The sequence below is a fragment of the Rutilus rutilus genome (genome assembly GCF_951802725.1).
Source record: "Rutilus rutilus genome assembly, chromosome: 15".
NCBI lineage: Eukaryota > Metazoa > Chordata > Actinopteri > Cypriniformes > Leuciscidae > Rutilus > Rutilus rutilus.
The window spans coordinates 31,332,403-31,353,132 of NC_140220.1; the positions used below are offsets into that span (position 1 = coordinate 31,332,403).

General features: G+C 40.3%; 2 protein-coding genes across 9 annotated transcripts in view; one reads left to right on the top strand and one right to left on the bottom strand.

The window, feature by feature from the left end:
* Positions 1–2,012, top strand: chac1 (ChaC, cation transport regulator homolog 1 (E. coli)). The gene is made up of 3 exons (XM_084432740.1): positions 1–686; positions 808–843; positions 1,149–2,012. The coding sequence occupies exons 1-3, from the start codon at positions 516–518 to the stop codon at positions 1,557–1,559; spliced, it is 618 nt and encodes a 205-aa protein (XP_084288866.1). The 5' UTR covers positions 1–515; the 3' UTR covers positions 1,560–2,012.
* Positions 2,013–2,197: 185 nt separating this feature from the next.
* Positions 2,198–20,730, bottom strand: part of ino80 (INO80 complex ATPase subunit) — a 40,173-nt gene continuing 21,640 nt past the window's right edge. For 5 of the 8 annotated variants that reach the window (XM_084432737.1, XM_084432734.1, XM_084432739.1 and 2 more), the window contains 11 exons: positions 19,691–19,916; positions 12,605–12,732; positions 10,346–10,440; positions 9,889–9,961; positions 8,652–8,810; positions 8,110–8,212; positions 7,899–7,987; positions 6,056–6,217; positions 5,541–5,700; positions 3,629–3,850; positions 2,198–3,541 (listed from right to left, as the gene is read on the bottom strand). In XM_084432737.1, coding sequence (XP_084288863.1) covers positions 3,339–3,541; positions 3,629–3,850; positions 5,541–5,700; positions 6,056–6,217; positions 7,899–7,987; positions 8,110–8,212; positions 8,652–8,810; positions 9,889–9,961; positions 10,346–10,440; positions 12,605–12,732; positions 19,691–19,916 — 1,620 coding nt within the window. In that variant the 3' untranslated portion in view covers positions 2,198–3,338. The remainder of the gene's footprint in view (positions 3,542–3,628; positions 3,851–5,540; positions 5,701–6,055; positions 6,218–7,898; positions 7,988–8,109; positions 8,213–8,651; positions 8,811–9,888; positions 9,962–10,345; positions 10,441–12,604; positions 12,733–19,690; positions 19,917–20,730) is intronic. The other 3 variants (XM_084432738.1, XM_084432736.1, XM_084432733.1) reach the window with 1 other exon arrangement.

Sequence of the window (20,730 nt, forward strand, 5' to 3'; positions counted from 1 at the left end):
AGATACGCCCATAGACATCTCGCATATAGTCTGCTTCAAAGCAATCCATTTTCATCATCCGCTGGCGCTGAGGAGGAAAAGCAGCACGGCAAGCTAGGGTGCCCGAAAGCAACGGTTAAAAGGCTGTTTCTTCAGACTATAAAGAGTCGTGTGATTGGCTGGTTAGCGGTTTGTTGGTAAACAGCAGGCTGGCGAGTTAGCAACCGCTTTTGTGTTTTATTCGCATTGAAAGAGCCGAAGAGGCCGAGATGGAGTTTTAAGGCAATGATGCGGTAACTGCACGGCGTCGGCATGCACCAGGCACAGAAAAGCGATTTGGGGGACTGTACCATCACAACTGCCAAGCAGTTGGGCTCTAATACCGTCCGCGGTATAGCCGTGAGCCAACCGATACCTCTCCTACTTGACAGGAGGAAGCTAACGTTAGCTAGTTAGCCTGTGGGCCCATTCATTTAGCTGTTACATCAAAGCGTAACGTTACACTATTACCCTTCCTATTCTCATACCATCCTAAGATGAAACCTCAAGACGTCGTCGCTGTGAAATCCAGCTTGTGGATCTTCGGTTACGGCTCGTTGGTTTGGAAACCAGACTTCAAGTACAAGAGGAGCAAGATCGGTTATATTAAGGGGTACAAGAGACGCTTCTGGCACGGGGATAACTTTCATCGTGGAGATGATGAAATGGTGAGTTTTCCATTTATACATTTTATTTTTTAATTTTTTTTTCTAAGAACGCACAAGTAAATAACTGTTACCTGAACAGTTCTCCCATTGCAACTCACTGACTTTCGTGTTTCCATGACAGCCCGGAAGAGTGGTGACGCTCATCGAGGAGGATGACGTAAGTGCAACTTCCACTTTTTATAGGAACAACTCTATGAATAGACAACCGAGAAATATACCCATGACTGATTTCCGCAAAATACTAAATATATTCAATTGAATGACAGTTTCAGTCTCCGTTCACTTTCATTGTGTAGAAAAAAAAAATTAATGAAAATAAACAAGTGACTGAGGCTGTCATTATACCCAAAATCTTTAAATTTTTCTTAAATTAAGTAATTCGAACATTTTATGAACTGATAAAAAAAAAAAAAAGTTTGTTTCCCTCACTATATGTGACTAACCTCAAGTTTTTGTACACAGGCGTGCACCTGGGGTGTTGCCTTCGAGGTGACTGGCTCTCAGGTCGAAGAGTCTCTCAAGTACCTGAACGTGAGGGAGGCGGTGAGAGGAGGCTACCTGACCCAGGCCTTAGAGTTCTATCCGCAGGGCACGAATCAGTCACCTGTCCAGGCTCTGGTTTATATCGCCACGGCTGACAACCCTATTTACCTGGGGCCTGCGAGCACGGAGGAAATCGCCGCTCAGATCGCTGTGTGCAAGGGGAAGTCGGGCCACAACATCGAGTACCTGCTTCGCCTGGCGGAGTTCATGAGAGCCAGCTGCCCCGATGTCGACGACCCTCACCTGTTCTCTATCGAGGCAGCTGTTCTCACCATCCTTAGACCCATATTGTTAGCATCTCAGAAACCTGTATCTTCTGTAAAACACTAAATAAGTCACTGAGGCTATCAGCATCTAATCCAAACACCATTAATGTCCTCCTAACATAAAGTTAACATTGTCGTCCTTGGGGTGTGATTGTGATTTAATGGCTGTGTTCAGACATTTTATTCTCTCTATTTACTGTACTACGGTAAAGGTACTGCATTAACTAAGGGAACATGGTATTTTAAGCTGTTGTTATTTTGATTCTACGGTGCGACATCTTGTATACTGTCAGTTTTCGTCATGTGCTCTTGAGCCAAGTGTGTGGTGCTTTAATAATGCATGCTTGTGACAATGTTTTGCCAAAGTTTGTCAAGTTCTAAAGCTGTTCGCATTTTGTTTCAAATATGTGGGCATTAAACCTCAAAACACTTCCATTTTAATTTGCACTGAAGCAGAATACTGTTAAGCCATTATAATTGTTGTCTTTTTGCACATTAAACATTCAAAGAACCTGTATCCTTGTTGTCAAGTGAGTTTGGTGTGAAATTAAGTCGGTATGTTTGTTAAATGTGTAAGAAAGGTTTGAAGCTGAGAGCTCAAAATGGCATAAGTGTTGCAATTTAAACAAATAGTTTTGTAAGATTAAGCAGTAAATTGGTAACCTGTAGTGGGGAAAAGATTGATCAAGAATCACATTATCCCACAGTGGAAAATTCAAATCATTGAATCAATGTTTATTTCGTTTTTTCTCCAAGTTAGTAAAAGGACCATTTGGGTTTTTTTCTTTAGGTATTTACACTGACCTATAAAAATAGACAAGCAACTGGGGGGGGGGAAATGGAGAACTTTGAAAGGGATGATACCCTTGAAATATTTACATACATAGAATATTTATCATCACAATTTAAAGACAAAATAAACCCAGAAATGGCCTTTCTCAAAAACCACAGCCATTTGTCACAGATGCAACAAAATGATGGACTTTTCATGTTATTTAAAAATAAAACAGCTTCGATACAATTTACAACTAGCACAGATCATCATAAATTACCAAGTTTTAACTTAAGCTATGATACATTTCACATCCAAGTATTTTTAAGTCACGATCTGAGCAGTGACATGTTTTTCGAGCAGCACTCACTTCAGATGTTTTTTCATTGCGTTTACTACAAAAAAACATTGATTTCTTTTATTCTTCCCAAGAGAAAATATATATTAGTATTTAAGCCAAAATCTTTGAATTTGCAGCAAATAAACATAGAAAGAGAAGGCCATTCGGTATTTAAACTGAACAAATGTCAACGGGTCTGTCCTACAAAAATAAGAGCAATCTTACAAAAGCAGTCTTATATGTTCATATGTGTTCAGGTAAAGACTTTGTTCAAGAGGGTGTTTAATAAGCAACATCCCACCCTGTTCCCATTTCAACTCATCTCTGCTGATAATGATGCGCCAGAAGATGAAGAAAACTCCTTAATTCGGCCATGCTGCCCTTTGCTTACGTGGTCATCAGAAAACAAAAAAGAGCCATTACTAGAATAACAAACCCTGGGTCATCCTTACAACAGCTATTATCTGTATGAAGGATCAATGAGCCTAACTTCATATACTGAAGATATAATTCTCAATGACTCGTTTTTGCTTCTAGTGCACAACCTCCCATAATGCTCACCAGCCACTGAAATAGATGCTAAGTTGGGTGTGGGCATGGAGTTGGGTTTCACAGTGACAGTAGGGCTTGCGGTGTGATAGCGGCTCGACATCATAAGCGTGAGAATCGTCAACCTGGGATTGAAAATGTACTGGCCATGCTACAATCAAAAAGCAAGGGTTCACAAGCTGCTACCGCCCACTGTGGTTGCTTGGTACTTTGCTTCTTTTAGTGGGGTTGTGTTGGCTTTGTGAACTGCCATGTGCTGAAGTCTGTGAGTTGGTGGTCACAGCGCTTCCTTTAGCCTGGGGGGAGGAGGTGCCAGCTGGAACAAAGGCAGGTGTGGTTGAAGACCGAATGAGAGCCGGTTGCACGGAGCCAGTTGCTGGAATACCTGGAAGAGAGTTGGATAACAATGGATGAACTATTATAGGCCTTAGTCTTCACCAGCAGTTCTGTAAGTCAAAGTCAAGAGTGTTACCTTTGGACTGTACACTGTATCCGTACGCAGCATAGGCCGCCGCTGAGGCCGCTGCCGCCCCTGCCATCGCTCCTGCCATGGCCGCAGCACTGCCTGCGCTGGACTTCCGGCCTCTTCCCTTCCTCACAGAACACTTGCCTGATCCTCCAGAGCCTTTGGGTCGTCCTCGACTCCGACCGGACCTCCCCCTGCCTGGACTGGAGATGTCTTGCGAGGAGACACCTGAGAGAGAGTCATGTATGATGAAATTAGCTTCTTGTTGAACTAGAGTTTTTTTTTTTAAATCAATCATTTTATTCAGCAAGGATGCATTAAAAGTGGCAGTAAAGACATTTATAATGTAAAAAAAATAAAATAAAAATCTATTTCAAATAAAGCATTGCTGTTTTGAACTTTCTAATCATCAAAAAATCCAGAAATAAACATATCAGTGTCTACAAAAATATTAAGCAATATTATCAATAAGAAGAAATAATAATAAGAAATGTTTATTGAACAGCAAGGATCATGTGACACCGACTGAACACTGGAGAAATGATGCTGAAAACTCAGCTTTACATCAAAGGAATAAATGACTTATTAAAATATATAAAAATGGAAAACAGCAGGTTCAAATTGTAATAATATTTCATAATATTACTGTTTTTGCTGTATTTTTGATCAAATAAATGCAGCCTTGGTGAGCATAAGTGACTTTTTTCGACCCCAAACTTTTGAAAAGTAGAGTATGCTCAAAATTTGATTTCATAGATCCACGACTATTTAACGGATTATGTGCCAGCCAAACAACATCAACATGTTTCTTCTGAATCGTTGGAGTTTTTCATCTTCCACTAATCCTCAGTTTATTATAAGGTTGAATGCAGAAGATGTCTGAGCCACTGTGGCCTAGACTCACGCAAACCCTGTCTCCTTTACAGCCACAGTTCTGCTCGCATTTCAATCCCACAAACCTCTGCGCTCTCAGCCTAGACTGCAACACTGCCTATTAGCACTGCTCATCATTCGACAGGAAGGCAGCCAAATGTGTCCTAAATGTGGGGGATCCAGGGATTTGAGCAGTCAAGCAACAAGCCCCAACAAATATGTATGTGACCAGTAAAGTGAAAAGTTGTAACAAATGTAGCAGAATTCATTCTGTTTTCCGTTTTCTCATTCTCGTTTACTAAGCATGTCAATGCACAAATTTGTGCGTGAAATCTGCATACAAACGTTTTCACAAACAAATAATGATGCTTCAATAACTTTTGTTCTAAAATGTATTCTAAGTTTACGAATGTAGGAACAACTAAAACCACTCTTTCGCAAAAATCACATATAAACACTTATAAACATGTTAAAGACCCCCTGTGGTGAAAATCATGTTTTGAATGTTGTTTATATGTCTGTGTGGTGTTTTTAATATGCTTTCAGACAAACCATGTGCAAATTCATAAGTCAACACCATTGCTGAATATTTTCTCTTTAAAAATGCTGTGAACCAAAGAGAGAAAGCACCTTCCTTTTGTCTACTGCGACAAATACAAAAAGGGTGAGGTCTGAACTGTTGTGTGTGTGTGTGGGAATTGAAAAAAATAGCCTGTAACACCGGAGAGAGAATCTAACAGGAACGGGACTGCAGGATTTTGTAGGTGAAAGTAGGACAATGGGATGCAGACCGAACGGGAACGGAAACGGGACAAAATCTTGGGGGAGCGGGACTGAAAAATCCATCCCTCGCTGACCTCTAACTGCTAGTTTATTTTTTTAACCTGTTACTATTAGACATCAGTGTGGATTCCCTGTCCTTTCCCAACTTCTGACAATGCATAATACTGCATGAAATTTTATGAATACTGTATGTGTAATATGACAAGGCTTGCTGTGATACACATGAGACCAATTAAAAACTGAGCAAGCCGAGGGTACCCACCATTCATGGTGTCGGACACAGAGCCGGCGATGGAGACGGGAGAGTTGGTGGCACGGGACTGAGGAGCGGAAGACATGGGTTCATCCACTATTACCAGCATGTCGCTGCTACTCTCGTCTGCAGGAATGGAGCTGGGCTGGAGCTCACTGCTCAAGGAGATCTGCAGAGACACATAGTTCTGGGGGTGAGACAGGGACAGAGGGACAGCACCACGGAGGAGACAGCAGGACCAGAAGATGGACGAGGAGGAGGAAGAGCGCCATGAGATCAATGAAGCAAGTAAACCACAGGATGTGTGTGGACAATGGCATAATAGCTCTATAGAAATCATCCATTCTTTGGGAAAGTTCTCACATGATTATTTTGTGGACTCATCACCTAAAGAATGTCATTACAGGATTGTACAATAATTTGACATCATGACCTCTGCAATTCAACACACATTATCAAGATCACACAGTTATTTTAAATCGAGTCCAGGAAGCGCACATGGGTCGAGTCTCATTGGTTCTTACCTCACTGAAGGGGCTGGGCATGGCAGAGTCCATGTCCACGCTGATGAACGAGTCTTCTCCATCCGCAGACAGATTGGAGTTGTCTGCTGAGGGGACATAAGGGATGACCACATTCACACCCTCCTTCTTCCTTTTAGTGTCGGGGTCATCCTCCTTTCTCTTCTTAAAATAAGAGGGATGCAGGGAGACGGGACAGTTGGACAACAGTGGTTAGGGCATTTTCTGAATGTTTGCTTACAAAATAATTTGTGAATTTCTACTTCAGGAACCCTACAGAAAAAAAGATAGATTTCTATTGAAATTTTGCATTATTTATATACTATTATGGTATAGTATAGTTTTCTTTGTATTGCTATTAAAGTTTCATTTATCTTTAGTACTTCAACTTCAACTTATTTCAGTTAGTTGCTAAGGCAAGTTTACCATCTAATTTATTTCAAATACTGAACATGATTTTAATAATTTTAGTTTTATAATAGTAAAAAAAATTAAATTAACAATAATAACAATGATATAGTGCAGGGGTCCCCAACCCCCGGGCCGCGGACCGGTACCGATCCATGGGACATTTGGTACTGGGCCGCACAGAAAGAATAAATAACTTAACGTATTTTCCGGACTATAAGTCGCTCCGGAGTATAAGTCGCATCAGTCAAAAAATGCGTCATGAAGAAGAAAAAACATATATAGCCTAAGTCGCATTTATTTAGAAATGTATTTCACACAAAAAAAAAAAAAAATTATTTACAGACGGGACAGGTCTCCGTCACGGACGTGAGCGCTCTGAAAGCTGCACTAAAAGACTGCTTTAAAACTTTCACAGAGACCTCAAACAGAAAGCACAAAGCCTGTCTTTAAATTTAATTTCGTTTTGTATTAATTGTATCTTAATTTTAATCAATGTTTCATCAACCAATTGCCTGGATTTAATAAATAAGAAGTAAATATATTAGAAAATAGATAATCACGACAAGGAGGCGCCGGCGCGTGAACTGGAGCTCGTCTCATAAATTAACCGAAACTCAGTGATAAGGTAGCCTACTAGCCTCACAGACCTGAGACATATATAGAAAGCTTGAAATGTCTACTTTTAAACTGAACAATTCAAAACGAAAGAAAACTGACTGTTCTCTGCTTATGAAATGTGTATTTCTCTCTGGCGCGTTCACTACTGCGAAGATCGCGAGTTAGCATCGTCAACTTCATCTTTGCAGCCGACACTGACACAGAAAACACTTGTTTATTAGTAAACAATTAAAATGTCTCCTGCTATATTTTACATATTCATAATCATTAATTTTGCCGGTTCTTTGTGACAGCTTTTAGGTGCTTCATTGGCAGCGCCACCCTTACATGTTACATGAACGCATCAGCACCGAAAACATGGAGATTTTTTTCTTTTGGGGGGCATTATGTTTGTGTTCAGGCTTTCTCAGTTGTCTTTAGGCGCGATGTTACGAGGACGCTGCTAATAAAGTTGCGAGTAGGCCTACACATTGGATTCACGTTTATTATTATATTGAAAAAATACCCCAGTTTTTATGCCGGTCGTATCATTTTATTTTGTTGTATTTATCCGCCACACCTTAAAGGCCGGTCCGTGAAAATATTGTCTGATATTAAACCGGTCCGTGGTGCAAAAAAGGTTGGGGACCGCTGATATAGTGCACAACTATATTCTTTACCATAAGAAAATGTATTGAAATATAAACAATCTTTTAGCAAAAAAAAAAAGAAGTTTTTATTGTGATACAGTATTTATTACAGTATTATTGTTGAACACCACAGCAAAGGAGAAATATATTCTAAAATCAATTCCTTGTGCCTCTAAGAGGAAACTTACCCTTTCTGCATACTTATCCCTCTTCCTCTTCCGCTCTTTCACCTTACTGCACTCCTCCAGCTGCCGCTTCTCTTCCTGCCGAAAGCGCACTGCCCAGAAACACAACCGTACCATCCAATCAGAGGAGAGCAAACAGCCAATCGATTCATTCATTATTACATTATTTCGATTACACATATTCTTTTATGATCATAACAGAGTGGTAACTCACACTTTTTCTCAAGCTCCTCATCATCCAGCAGCAAGCTGACCACCTCTTTGGGCTTCAGAGTGTCAGGTTTAAAATTTCCTCCTGATATTACCATCCTCTGAATCTGAAGTGCAGATCCCACAGCAGAGAGTGATTATTGAGACAGAGAATAAATAAATCAAAGAAGTAAGAGCAGAAAGAGGAGAAGACACGACTCTTGGAAACATATACTGACTATAATGATGTGTTGATACAGACATCCTGGACTACATGTGACTGTTTAGAGCACATATGTAATTACAGTATAATTAGTGGTAATTGCAGTTGAAACCATGGGCTAAATATTACTTTAACCCCCTTGTCACTGCAAAGACTCTTCTGAGGTTTGACGTTTAGTTAAATATCGTTCTTGTAACTTGAACTGACAAATGTAACCTGTCAGGGGAAAAAGGGGGTAATTTGTCTATCCATTGTGGAATTAGCTGAATTAAAAGGAAAATGTGATACATTATATTTTGTGTAATCTTCTGGCCCAAGGAAGGCAGTAGATGCTGTGTACTAACCTCACTCTTTTCTTTGGCTCTCTGTAGGATGCGTTCCTCAATTGTCCCTTTGCAAATAAGCCGATAGACTGTGACTTGCTTGGTTTGTCCTAGTCTGTGGGCTCGATCCATGGCCTGCTGGTCAACTGTTGGGTTCCAGTCGCTGTCGTAGAAGATCACCTGGAAAGAGAGGAAATTCGTCACATTAAATGATCTCCACATACTGTATGAACTCATTCCTGTCACGTCTAATCCACAGATGGCATTTTTTGTTCTTGCACACAAAATTCACATCGGTTTAAAAGCCTCAGATTGCACAACTTCACAGTTAATTCGCTATCTTTCTCGCTGCATATTGTACACAAAACTGAAAAGCACTTTCTGGATCTGGCAAGCTCTTATCTGATTGGCCAACGCAACTTCAGGGAGTAAGAGCAGACAGGCTTGAAAACAAAATCATGTTTACAAAGTAAGAGGCTGATACAATGAGCATTGTTGAAATAATCACTGGATTTGACAAAGTTTGACAGGATAGTGACATCAAAATAAGTATTTTTATTATTTTTTATTTACCATTTTATGCTTTAGCAATAGCTTTTGTCTCCAAAATTGTCACGCCCTATTCATTTTAATCTTGACTAAAACGGCATCTGATTTTATCTGCCAAAAATTTAATTTTAATTAATAAATTTAAATATTGTCAACATTTAACAAAAACATGTTAAAACATGAATGTACTACCTTGTACTATCAAAGAGCTTTAGTTTAATGGTGTTCATTTGCTAGAATAAAAAGTTTAAAAAAGCATTTTTGTCATTAATTTTTTAAGTTAATTTAATAAATGAATTATGTTTCATGCAATAAATTTCAAAACATTGATAAATTATGCATGGGTTTTAACAGTAAAAAAAAAAAAGTGTTATATACATATTTTCCATTTAATGTTATAATAATACTCTTTCATTTCAGTAAAGTGACAATATAAATAGAAACTGCTGCATTATTATTTATCATTTTATTTAATTACTGTCTATTATTGCGGTTTCCACAATTTCCCACCCCTAAACAAAACAAACTGTGGTTGGTCGCTTTTCATGCTGACCATTTAGTCAAAGCTTCAAAGTGTTCATATTAAGGTCAATGAGGAGTGCAGCGCTAAATGTCTTCAGGTTCATACTATATTAGGGGCCGTTCTCATGGCCTCTGGTGGGGGAAGGTGATCTGGTAATCATGATGTGCTGATGGGCTATGGCCTCACCGTGTCTGCAGCTGTCAGGTTGATCCCCAGGCCTCCGGCTCTGGTACTGAGGAGGAAGACAAAAATATCCGTCCTGCAAAGGGAGGGGAGACCAGAACAGTGAGAGAAAGCAAATAAAGCGGCGGCAGATCATGCTCTTTAAGGGGCCGCCCCAACCACCCAGGATTTACACAGAAAGACGTTTCAATATACAGCACACTCCTCTAGAAAATAAAAACCAGAGCCCACTGCACCCACAGAGAGCTGAGCTAATGCAAACCAGACCCTGTGAGGAAGGGCGGGGAGAGAGAAAAGAGCGCAAAACCCCTCTGCGTCTGACAGCACCGCCAGGGATGAGGAATTTACGCTTGGTGACATTTCGAAAAAACAAGCCCCAATTAGGTTTAAGAAGAGACGGGCGCTTACAGACGTGTGCGTCTCCTTTTCAATCCTGGCTGTCAGGCAACTGAAAACTCACCGGCTCTGGAAGTCAGCCACCATGTCCCGCCGCTCCGAAATCTTGGATGAACCATCCAGTCTCATGTAAGTATGCTTGCGGTACACCATGTACTCCTGCAGGACAGTTGAGAAACATTTCAAGTAGGAAAATGGAATAAATCATATAAACCTGGTGTGTCTATTTCACTTTAAGCATCTCTTTAAACCTCTGGTTTTTTAATAACGTTCCCTTTAACACGCTGCCACAGACCCTCATTAATATTGGGCAGACTCTTTTCAGTGACTTTTCTCAGATGACCTCCCACTCTCCTACGCCACCCAGAGTGAAGTCTCGATTCCACTGGGTCTACGACTCAACTGGACGGCCTCCCAAAAGCACATCTGGACTGTATGAAGCCAGCATTAGCACTCTCCTTGACATTAAACGTCTTTGATTAGGACTTTGTTCCAAACTGAAGTAACATTAGATCACAAACACTAAGCTTCTCTGCAGCTGTAAGTAACAAATGGGACCATCTTAAACCGCATTATCCCGCTGAGAACATAACTCTAGGCTAGCAGGGTGTCAAACCTAACGTGATTTAGCCTGAGACTTAGGAACAATACCCGGAATACACTTGAACAGACCTCAAGTGGGAGCTGAGCTGTTGGACACATAACAAATTAGAAAACTTGACCAAAACACTCAAGGGATCTGCTTGGAAAGACACACATTGCTATAGAATAAGGTTTTTCAAACTGGGATTCGGCGACCTGCAAGGGGGTGCTGGGTGGTCCACAGAATTTCTTTTTTTTTTTGTGTACAAAATGCTTATTTAGGGCTGTCAAAGTTAAACATGTTAAGTTCAGATATAAATTAAATGTTTAATGTAATGTTTTAAAACATTTTATTGAAACCTCATTGTAAAGTGTTACCCAATTATTTAATGATAACGTTAGAATAAAATATTCTCCACACAAAGTGATGGTTAAAATAAAAGAAGAATTTTTCACGTCAGCTGAAAAAGATTATTTCAGAGGCAGGATTTTTATTGAAGATTATGATGCCAAACTTTTTTTTTCTTTTGAATTATGCGCACCGATGAGACGTTCACAGTGAGACCAGGAAGGTGCTTTAAAAAAAAAATAGGGTTAATGTAGATTTTTATGTTGACTTAAAGATAAAATATAAAGTGTACGACGCATCCCTGAAGTGCCAGCCTCATCAGCCCTGTGAAGTCCTCATCGACACACTCGTCTCCATACCGGCGTGATGACTCTGACTTCCAACCAGATGGAACTGGATAATATTCTGAATGTTCTGATCCAATCTGACTTCTGACCTATAACGCTGCCTGGATCATAATCATACACTGTTCGCTCGTTGGCCAGAGGAGAACTGGCCCCCCGACTGAGCCCGGGTTCTCCCAAGGTTTTTTATTCTCCATTATGTCACCTTGATGGAGTTTTGGTTCCTTTCCACTGTTGCCTTGGCTTTTGGCTTGCTTAGTGGGAGACATTTAATATTCAACAATACTATTGATCTGCCTTACTTAAGGTGGACGATGACGCAATTTTCTTCTAGAATTGTTGTATTATTTTCATGTTATCACTGTGAAGCTGCTTTGATACAATCTGTATTGTAAAAAGCGCTATATAAATAAAGGTGACTTGACTTGTAGCTTTGCATGCAATGCCAAAACTATTAGACAATTAAGAGCTCATGTTTTTCCATGCTTAACTTTTTCTATAGACAATCTACTTCACAAATAAAGGAAGTCTAGTCTACGTAATCAGACTTTAGTGAGACTGCCATGGAAAATGCTTAAGCCAAAACGAATTGGAAGGATATTCCTTCTGACGTGAGGTGTTTCTAGACTACGAGAGCTGTTGTGTAGGACTATAAGCGGCCTGTGTTGACAATGTTATTGGAGGCTTCTACATTTAGCTCCATGTTTGGCTTGCTGCTGAACATGTGGCAAACAACTGTGCGCCTTTGGAAAAAGTGATTGTTTCCTCCAGTTATCTTCTCTCAACCGCCTTTGTCCAGCTACAACAATACGGAGCTATTTAACAGCAAACACTCCTTTCACAATGCTTGATCAAATTTCGCCATCTCTTCTTTTGTGAGATTAACACTCAAAAAGCATTGAACATGTAAGCAAAAACAAGTACAGCATGACCTCGGAAATCTATAATCGGATCAGTAGACAGATTTCTGTGGACATGAAGTTACGTAATGTTCACAGGCCACAGAGCTGTCAGTCACCGACTGTGAGAAGGTCCTGGAAGTACTCACCTCTAAAAGGTCTATCATGCGGGTCATCTGAGAGTAAATGAGAACTCGGTGGCCCTGAGACTTCAGCCGAGTCAGCAGCAGGTCTAGAGTGTGAAGCTTCCCGCTGTCTGTGATCAGAGACTCTTTGTCTGAAGAACAAAGCGGAGAAAAACATTTCAAAAACACTGAGAAACGGTAAATAATGTGTCAACTCACAAGATCCAAAATGTATCCCACACTGTCGGATTGGAGCTGATTAGACAAATTAAAGGAATATAATGAATAAGCTTGTGGAGTGACAGCAATTTCCCCTCCCCGCTCAAAGCGTTCTGTAATCACTCCGTGTCAACTCCACTCCGGGTTTTCCATTTCCTGCTCCTCACTTACCGATGACAGAAATCCCACTCTCAGTAGCAACATTTTTACCCAGTTACCGATCCTGTGAAGTCCTTTAAATATGTTTGATTAATAATATCTTGGACATCCAAGAACAAAACATATTAAAAGAAAAAAAAAAAATACTTAAGAGAAAAAATATATTGCGTTATCGGAATGACCTTTCTCATATTTAAAAATTAAAATACTGCCTTATTCTGCTGTAAACATTAGTGATGCATGATATATTGTTACCAAATTGGTTACAGGCCAATATTAGATAATATTTTGTGTGCACTATATGTTAATCACTGTTAAATGTAATCTTTAGCAAATCTCAAAATGAATTTCCATTTTTCATACTGTACACTATAATGTTGCAAAAAGCAACAAAAAGTATATATTGGCCATAACATGAAAATAACTTTTGGTTAGAATCTAGAATTTTTTATATTGGTTATATGTTTAATATATGGGTTTTTTTTCTCGTTTTAGTTTCAATTATTTTCTGTAATTCACATCATCCTTATGAATCCACATTTCAGTTTTTAAATAATCAAATCTACATCAGTTACGTAATACCTAAACACATGCGACTGACGTTTTACAGACCAGAGAATCTAGTGGCAATGGGCTGTCAATGCTGTCACCCCAACAGTGCTTATAAAAGAGGAAGCTCAGGCTTCCCATTGTTGACTGGTGCAACCCTTGACCCTAAGGTCAGCTCATGGGGGGTAAGTTAAATGACCCTGCTGGTTATGGGCACTCAGAAAGTGATTATACACACAAAGTGAGCCGGCTGCCAGAGCAATCTAGAGATCCCCAGAGAGAGTTTGAGGCCTGCTGGCCGAGCCTTAGACAGTACAAAAAGCATGTCAAACACACGGTCAGCATGACCATGTTGCTATTACCACATCATGTCCATGCTAATGTGAACCATAGCTGAACCCTGACTCAACACCCCCATGACCCTGAAAGGGTCACGTGTGTAACCTTTACAATGAGTGGAGAATGGCTCAAATTAGCTCATATACTCAAGAATCTCAGACTCACAAGATAATGACCACATGGATCTAATTTACTCCAACCAAGATGAACATTTGGTCTAAGGCAGGGGGTCTCAAACATCAGGCCCGTGGGCCATATTCAGCCCGAGAGATACTTTTAATTGACCCCTCAAAGTGCTACTCAAAACTAACAAACAAGCCTGCATGATTATATTCATCAAAATAGTTGCGTTACATACAGCTACACTGAACTACATAAATCGGAAAACTAGATAACATCTAACCAGTTTGTTTGCAGAGAGAGGATGGTTATAATAAAGAAAAAGTAATCATGAAGAAATTCACAACCATCAGTTTCAGACAGAGCAGACATCTAAAACTCTCTTGAAAATGTTCAAAAACATTAAGGGTTAAAATGGGTCATCTTCAGGTTATTCATCTCTTGATTAAAAGCTTTTCTGAAGATTTGAATTGAAAATTAAATAAAGCATTTTACTCGGTATATTAAATATAATTCAATAAACATTAAATTATTCTTATTTAATGTAAACAAATTATATTCTAAATATCTACAATATTATACATTTATTATAATAGATTAGTTAAATATTTAAATAATTTAATTGGGCTATATAACTAACGTTCAAAGGTTTGGGGATGAAAGGATTTATGATGTTTTTAAAAGAAGTAACTCAACTCATGGATGGATTCATTTCATTTAAATAAAAATGGTGAAATATTAATGCAATTTAAAAACAATTGTTTTCTATTTTAAAATGTTAAAATGGAATTTATTCCTGTGATTGTAAAGCTGAACTTTCAGCATCATTACTCTAGTTTTCAGTCACATGATCCTTCAGAAATCAGTCTAATATGCTGATTTGCTGCTCAAGATCACAGTTGAAAACGGTTGTTGAGCTAAATATTTTTGTGGAAGCCACTATAAAAATGTTTTTTAAAACATGATCCTTTGCTAAATAGAAAGTTAAAAGAAAAAGCTTTTTTTTTTTTTTTTTTTTAAGGCACCCTTGCTGAATATTGGTACTTAATACTGAAAGAATTCAGTTCTTTTTTTCTTTTCTTTTTTCTGACCCCAAATTTACAGTGACTTGCAGCTGAGCGTGCACATTTAAACTAATAAAGATCTACTAGAACTTATTACACACTATAATGATTATACACTATACAACATAATGATTATATACTATACTACTTTTAAACCACTAAAGACTGCTTGAGTGATCATATTTCATTGCCTGCTGAAATACATGTGCACGTTTAACAACCATATCCCACAGTGCTAACAGCAATGGTTTCTTTAGCAAAAAGCAGAGGTTTCAGGTTCCTGACTGAGAGAAGGACGGTTTCATTAAGAGAAGAGAGACTCCCATACGCTCTTCTTCCCCATAAAGCTCTAATCTAATGGGTCTGGCGTCAGAGGAATAAGGCAACAAGCTGCCAGATCCCCCTTTATAAAGCCCCTGAACGACTGTGGGATGAAGATGGTGATCTAAGAGGATGATGTGACCCGTTGGTACCCGCAACTCAACGAAACCGGCACCACAGAGTCTCCTCTGGTGTTTCCATTCCCTTCTTATCAAATCCCCCCACACGTCCTATTTCACAAGCCTGACGACTCTGCAATTTTTTTCAGTTAGACTTTACATGCTACTTCATCTAAAACGTTTGGTGAGTCCTCCTTAGACATGCTTATCAAACAAAGCTAATCTCGTACAAAAAAAAAAAAAAAACATTTTCAGAGGAAACTAACAGGGGCGACTACATCATTTAGATTGTGTTGGCATGAAAAGTTCATTCGCTTCATGTACTTTCAGGATGATTTCCAACTCAACTGCAAACCAAGGGGAGCTCAATGTTACCAAGCATTGTACCATCTGATGTTACCATGGTTACCACTATCAATCCAACCCACCTGCTGGTGGCAACCCCAGGAGCCTCGGCTCTAATCCAATCCCTATCGTCCAGAACTCAGGTCTGACCCGAGGGTGACCCAGTTTAAAAATCTGCCACAGAGCCCTGGACGAGCTCATTAACCCCGCTGCCTGCTTAATTGCCCTTCCGCTGTATGCTAATTTCATTAAAGCAATCTGAGCTTTAGGGACATTTCTTCTGGCAAAGAGACAGTAGGTGAAAGCACAAGCACCAGGCTCTTATGACCTCTATGCTATAAGATTAGCTTTAGTGTTTACTGACGCCCTGTACAACCACTGGCCAACACCTAAACATGGGCACCAGGCCAAGGGGTAAAGTTGATGCTTAACACAAACCATATTTGTTTTTCCACTCTATGACACTTCACGAAACTTTGCTTAAGTGACAGTGATTAATGCACCTTAAAAACAGGGCAGAGTTGCAAAAATAAATGATGTATTCATGCTTTAGAAGGGCATGAGCTCAGATTTGAAGTGTGATAAACTTCCAAATTAAGGGATAATTCACTCAGAGTAAACATTCTGTCATCATTTACACATCCTCATGTTGTTTTAAACATGTTTGACTTTCTTTATGCTGTAGAAGATATTTTGAACAATGTTTCAACTGTATTTGTCCATACAATGGAAGACAATGGGGTCCAAAAAAACATTGGGTGAAATATCCATTTAAACTTCAAAGAAAGTGCTGAATACAACATTTAAGACATAAAACCTGCAGACCAGCAGCTAAAGAAATCGGTGGACAGGTAAAGATTGTATAAAATGCGACACATCTGCCACACACTTGTTTATGGGGTCTTGCAGCAGTCAAGCGACCACAGATCTTTCTGAGGTGGGAAGTGAAACGAGCAAACGAGGGAGGCTGTCATTAAGCTGTCATATATCGATTGTACTCACCAGATCCCACCTGGGATCTATGCACAAACCCAAACACAAAAGCACAGGGGATGAAATATGTGACCACATTTTCAATTTCACACAAAATGGAGAGGCAAAGCAGGCTAAAACCGAGCAAAATGCTCCCTCTGTAGGCCAGAGGCAGAACTGCAGAGGGAGAACTGCATCAGGGAAGCAACTCGTTTCATGAAAGGTCGAAATTATGACATTTGCAGCCTTTGACCTGCGAAAATAAAATGCGTGGTGGCCTTGAGGACATATTGAGCAGTGGAGCTCATGGGAAATCAGGGTTCGAGTCTGTCCCTGGCCATGTTCCCATACTGTTCCTCCCTCTCTCCCCTTGATCCTACTATAAGAAAATGAATGTAGCATCAGACAAGTTTATTAGATGTGTGATATATTAGTGTGATATACAAACTAAGGCGTTAAAAACAAATAAATAAATGAAATAATTGACTAGAAAACATGATAAAAAAAGATAAGCTGAAGGATAATCTTCCCAAAGCACCTTGGAGAAGCCTGGCTGTTTTTCACAGCCAGAAAGGCGGGGCGAGGGAGCAGATCACAAACAATTATGCAGTCACTGTTGTTTGGGCCCCAAATCAAAAAGGCCAGGAATATTTCCGGCCATTTTGCTGGAGTGCAGAGATTCTTTGAAAGAACAGGAAGGGAAAGCAGAGTTTCCCACAGGCTGTCTGTGAGCTGAGCTCTGCAGCATTCTCACTCTCTCTCCCTCAAAACAACAGCTCAAAGCAGCAGTCGCGTTACAACAATGTGCAGAGCTATTGTGAGAGAGCCTGTCCTTCTGTGGCCTGCCCACAATTACTGTGACACCAAAGGTACAGCAGCAACACGCTAACACACTCAAGAGAATAAAACACTCGATGGGTGGCTGCACCGATACATGTGTGTGTGTGTGAAAAAAAATACAGTAAGGCAGAGGTGAACGTGCCTAGATTTGTTCGATCTTTAACTCTGTAACGTAAATAAAAACATTCAACTTTTATTATTATTATGATTCTTTATTAAATGTATGACATGTTTGTGTGATCATTTTTTGTATGACTATTTAATATACAACTCAAAACTGTATCTGTAACGTCATATAATATAAATCAGGGGTTTACAATCTTTAAGATGCCACAGACCCCCATATCTGATCAACATTTAAAAGGCATCTGTATAGTTTTCTTATAAAAGCCCAACCTTAAAAGTTAATGTAATGTAAAATATTATTTGGAAACCATTGAGTGTCTATTAAGTTACATTATTACGTTTTTTTTTTCTACTCATTATAGTGCTGTTATAATAGCACTGTATTTATTTTAATCTAATTTAATTATTTTTTACATTTACATTCTCTAAACATTTACAGCACAGTTGTTCCCAACCTTTTTAACTCCAAATCCCCCCATTGTCCACAGCAATATTTACAGGCCTAAGCCAAGCCCGAGATAATATATTTCAGGTCTACAAGCTCTAGACTTTTCCAGGTTGTTACAGACACTGGGAGTCCTGTTCTTTTTTTATAGGGGTTTATGTTGAGGGGTTGATTTAGAACAAGAAATATCTTGATTCTCAGCATATTTTAACACTTGTTTTGTCTTGAATATGTGTAAATATATAGTCATCTTGAGGCCCTCTTGGCAGTTTGCTGAGGCCCCTGGTTGAAAAACCACTGCCTTGGTGCTGCCTTGTGGTCCCCGTTTTAAAACCCCTAACTTTTTTCGACATAGTTGCAACTTAAATTACAGATTTACAAAAACAGTTATATTTTGAGTTGTATATTAAAGATTAGATTACTCAAGACTATTAAAAATAGTTGTCCTATAATTAGAAATTGATCAACATAGTATCCCATAATTGCTAATAAACACTCCACCAGCCTTTATATGGAGATGTAGGCCTTTAGTTCCATTAGCCAGTGGTGGGAGCGCCTGCATACATCAATGACTCTTACCCAGTCTTCTGTCATTTCCTTCCCTGGGTACAGTATGACTCTGAGAAAATGGGAGAAGTGCGCTCTGAAACACCTTAAGCCTGTGAATGAACATTCAGAGTGATACACACACACACACATTCAAAGCGCTTACCTAACGCTGTGCAGAAACAATGTCCAATAGTCCAACTTCCTTGCTTTGTCCCCCCTCCCAACTTCACAAGCGCTCCCAGACCTCTTTCTCTTCCCCAGTCTGCTCCCAGCAATTACACTGGAACGCGCACACAAACACAGGCCTGCGCACAATTCACGCTATACAGGCTTCATGCAAAAATTTGTCTTATCTGCAAAATAAGTCTTAACCATCGCCTGGCACTAGTCCCATCGCATGGCTGTGCATTGGTGCCAAAACAGTGACAATGACTAAGAGGTGCACCGACCCCGAGACGTGGCCTCTTTCGTGACCCCCAGCCCTCTCCCATGGGCCTACATCTCGTTTTTAGCCACAATGTGAGTTTTCTTTGATTGAAATGCACTTTGACCCCAGAGCACAGCAGTACCATGGGGTCCCCCAGGGCCTAAAGTCTTGCCATTAGGAGCTGGGATTCAGTTCTCTGGTTTGTGTTCAGTCTAAAGGTGCGGCCACATTTACAGTTCCTCTGCAAAATTTTGTGGGCCAAATCCAGTCATTTCGAAAGGAATCCATGCAATCAGGAGGTTTGTGCGAGTGCAAAAAAATTCCCCACACAGATTTCACTCGTGTTCAAGTTGGTCAATCAAATTCTCTTCGTTCACCAAAAGACAGCTGCTTTAGTTTGACTGCTGTGTGAGCTGTGCTTCATAAATTGCTACACTATTCCTTGACCTTTTTGCCCGCAAAATCTCACAGCAAAGTACCTTTCAACCGCTAACTCCCACCCAGGATCTCACCTACCTGGAATCCTTATGAAGGACCAGCCATGTCTTTGCTGCAGGGCCATGACGCCCCCTGGGCTCTGCGGGAGGAAGGCCTGAGAGCGCTGAGCCCAGGCGCAAGCCAGCTCGGGGGATCCGTACAGGAAGCACTGCTTAGCAATGAGACTCCCTCCATCCCGTATTAACCTCCATTCATACTCCGCACTGCGATCCGCACAGTAGCGTTCCATGGGAACTGAAGTCACCTAGGGAATGAAGAAAACTCCTTAGTCAACACCTACAAGGTTGTTCACACTATCGCATTTTCTTTCTTCCAGATAATAATTTTCTTTCTTTCTTTCTTCTTTTTATCACTTAGAAACACCAAACAAATTGGACCTTGAGGGGGGAGAAGAATCATTTCCAGTTGTCGAACGTGAACACACACACACACACACACACACACAGGCACGCACAACCCTGTCTTTCTGACATTTTGTCCGAACCCCGCCGCTCTGGCAGGAAAGCGTGGCAGAGGTCAGCGGTGCTAACAGCGCTAACAGGCCTTTGAGTAACAGATGACCATTTCCTGTAGCGATTCACACCGCGCACAATCCCTTCCACTGGCCATTTCTTTTCTCTCCCTCTCCTTCTCGCTTTATCCCTCTTTCAGCTTTATGGAGAATTTTATGGCGTGCTGACAAGCGGATGATATTATCTTCCTTTCATTCCTTATCTCTGATGAAAAACAGCTCAGCTTTGGCCAGGCTTCCAGTTTTGTAGCGAACAGCTGACCAATGGGAGCGCGAACACGCAGATGTGGCCATAAAAAGTCAACGGGTCAAGAGTCCCTCATGAATAAAGAGAAAAAAGGCAACTAATCTATCTTATCACTTTCCCACAGTGCCCATATGCCCCGGTGCCTAGGGGCCTTTGCCAACGCGGTGCCAATTCTCACAGTGCGGCCATGAGGCCAGACACAATCCCGACTCTCTGGGCTGGGATAACACAGAGATAGCCTCACATTAGCCAAGTTAACAGCAGATGTTGGAGGAAAAAGAAAACAGTTCCTCATACGTG

Coding starts and splice junctions, on each gene's coding strand:
- chac1 (XM_084432740.1), top strand. CDS start 516: ATGAAACCTCAAGACGTCGTCGCTGTGAAATCCAGCTTGTGGATCTTC. Junction 687..807: donor ATCGTGGAGATGATGAAATG/GTGAGTTTTCCA, acceptor TTTCCATGACAG/CCCGGAAGAGTGGTGACGCT. Junction 844..1,148: donor CGCTCATCGAGGAGGATGAC/GTAAGTGCAACT, acceptor TTTTGTACACAG/GCGTGCACCTGGGGTGTTGC.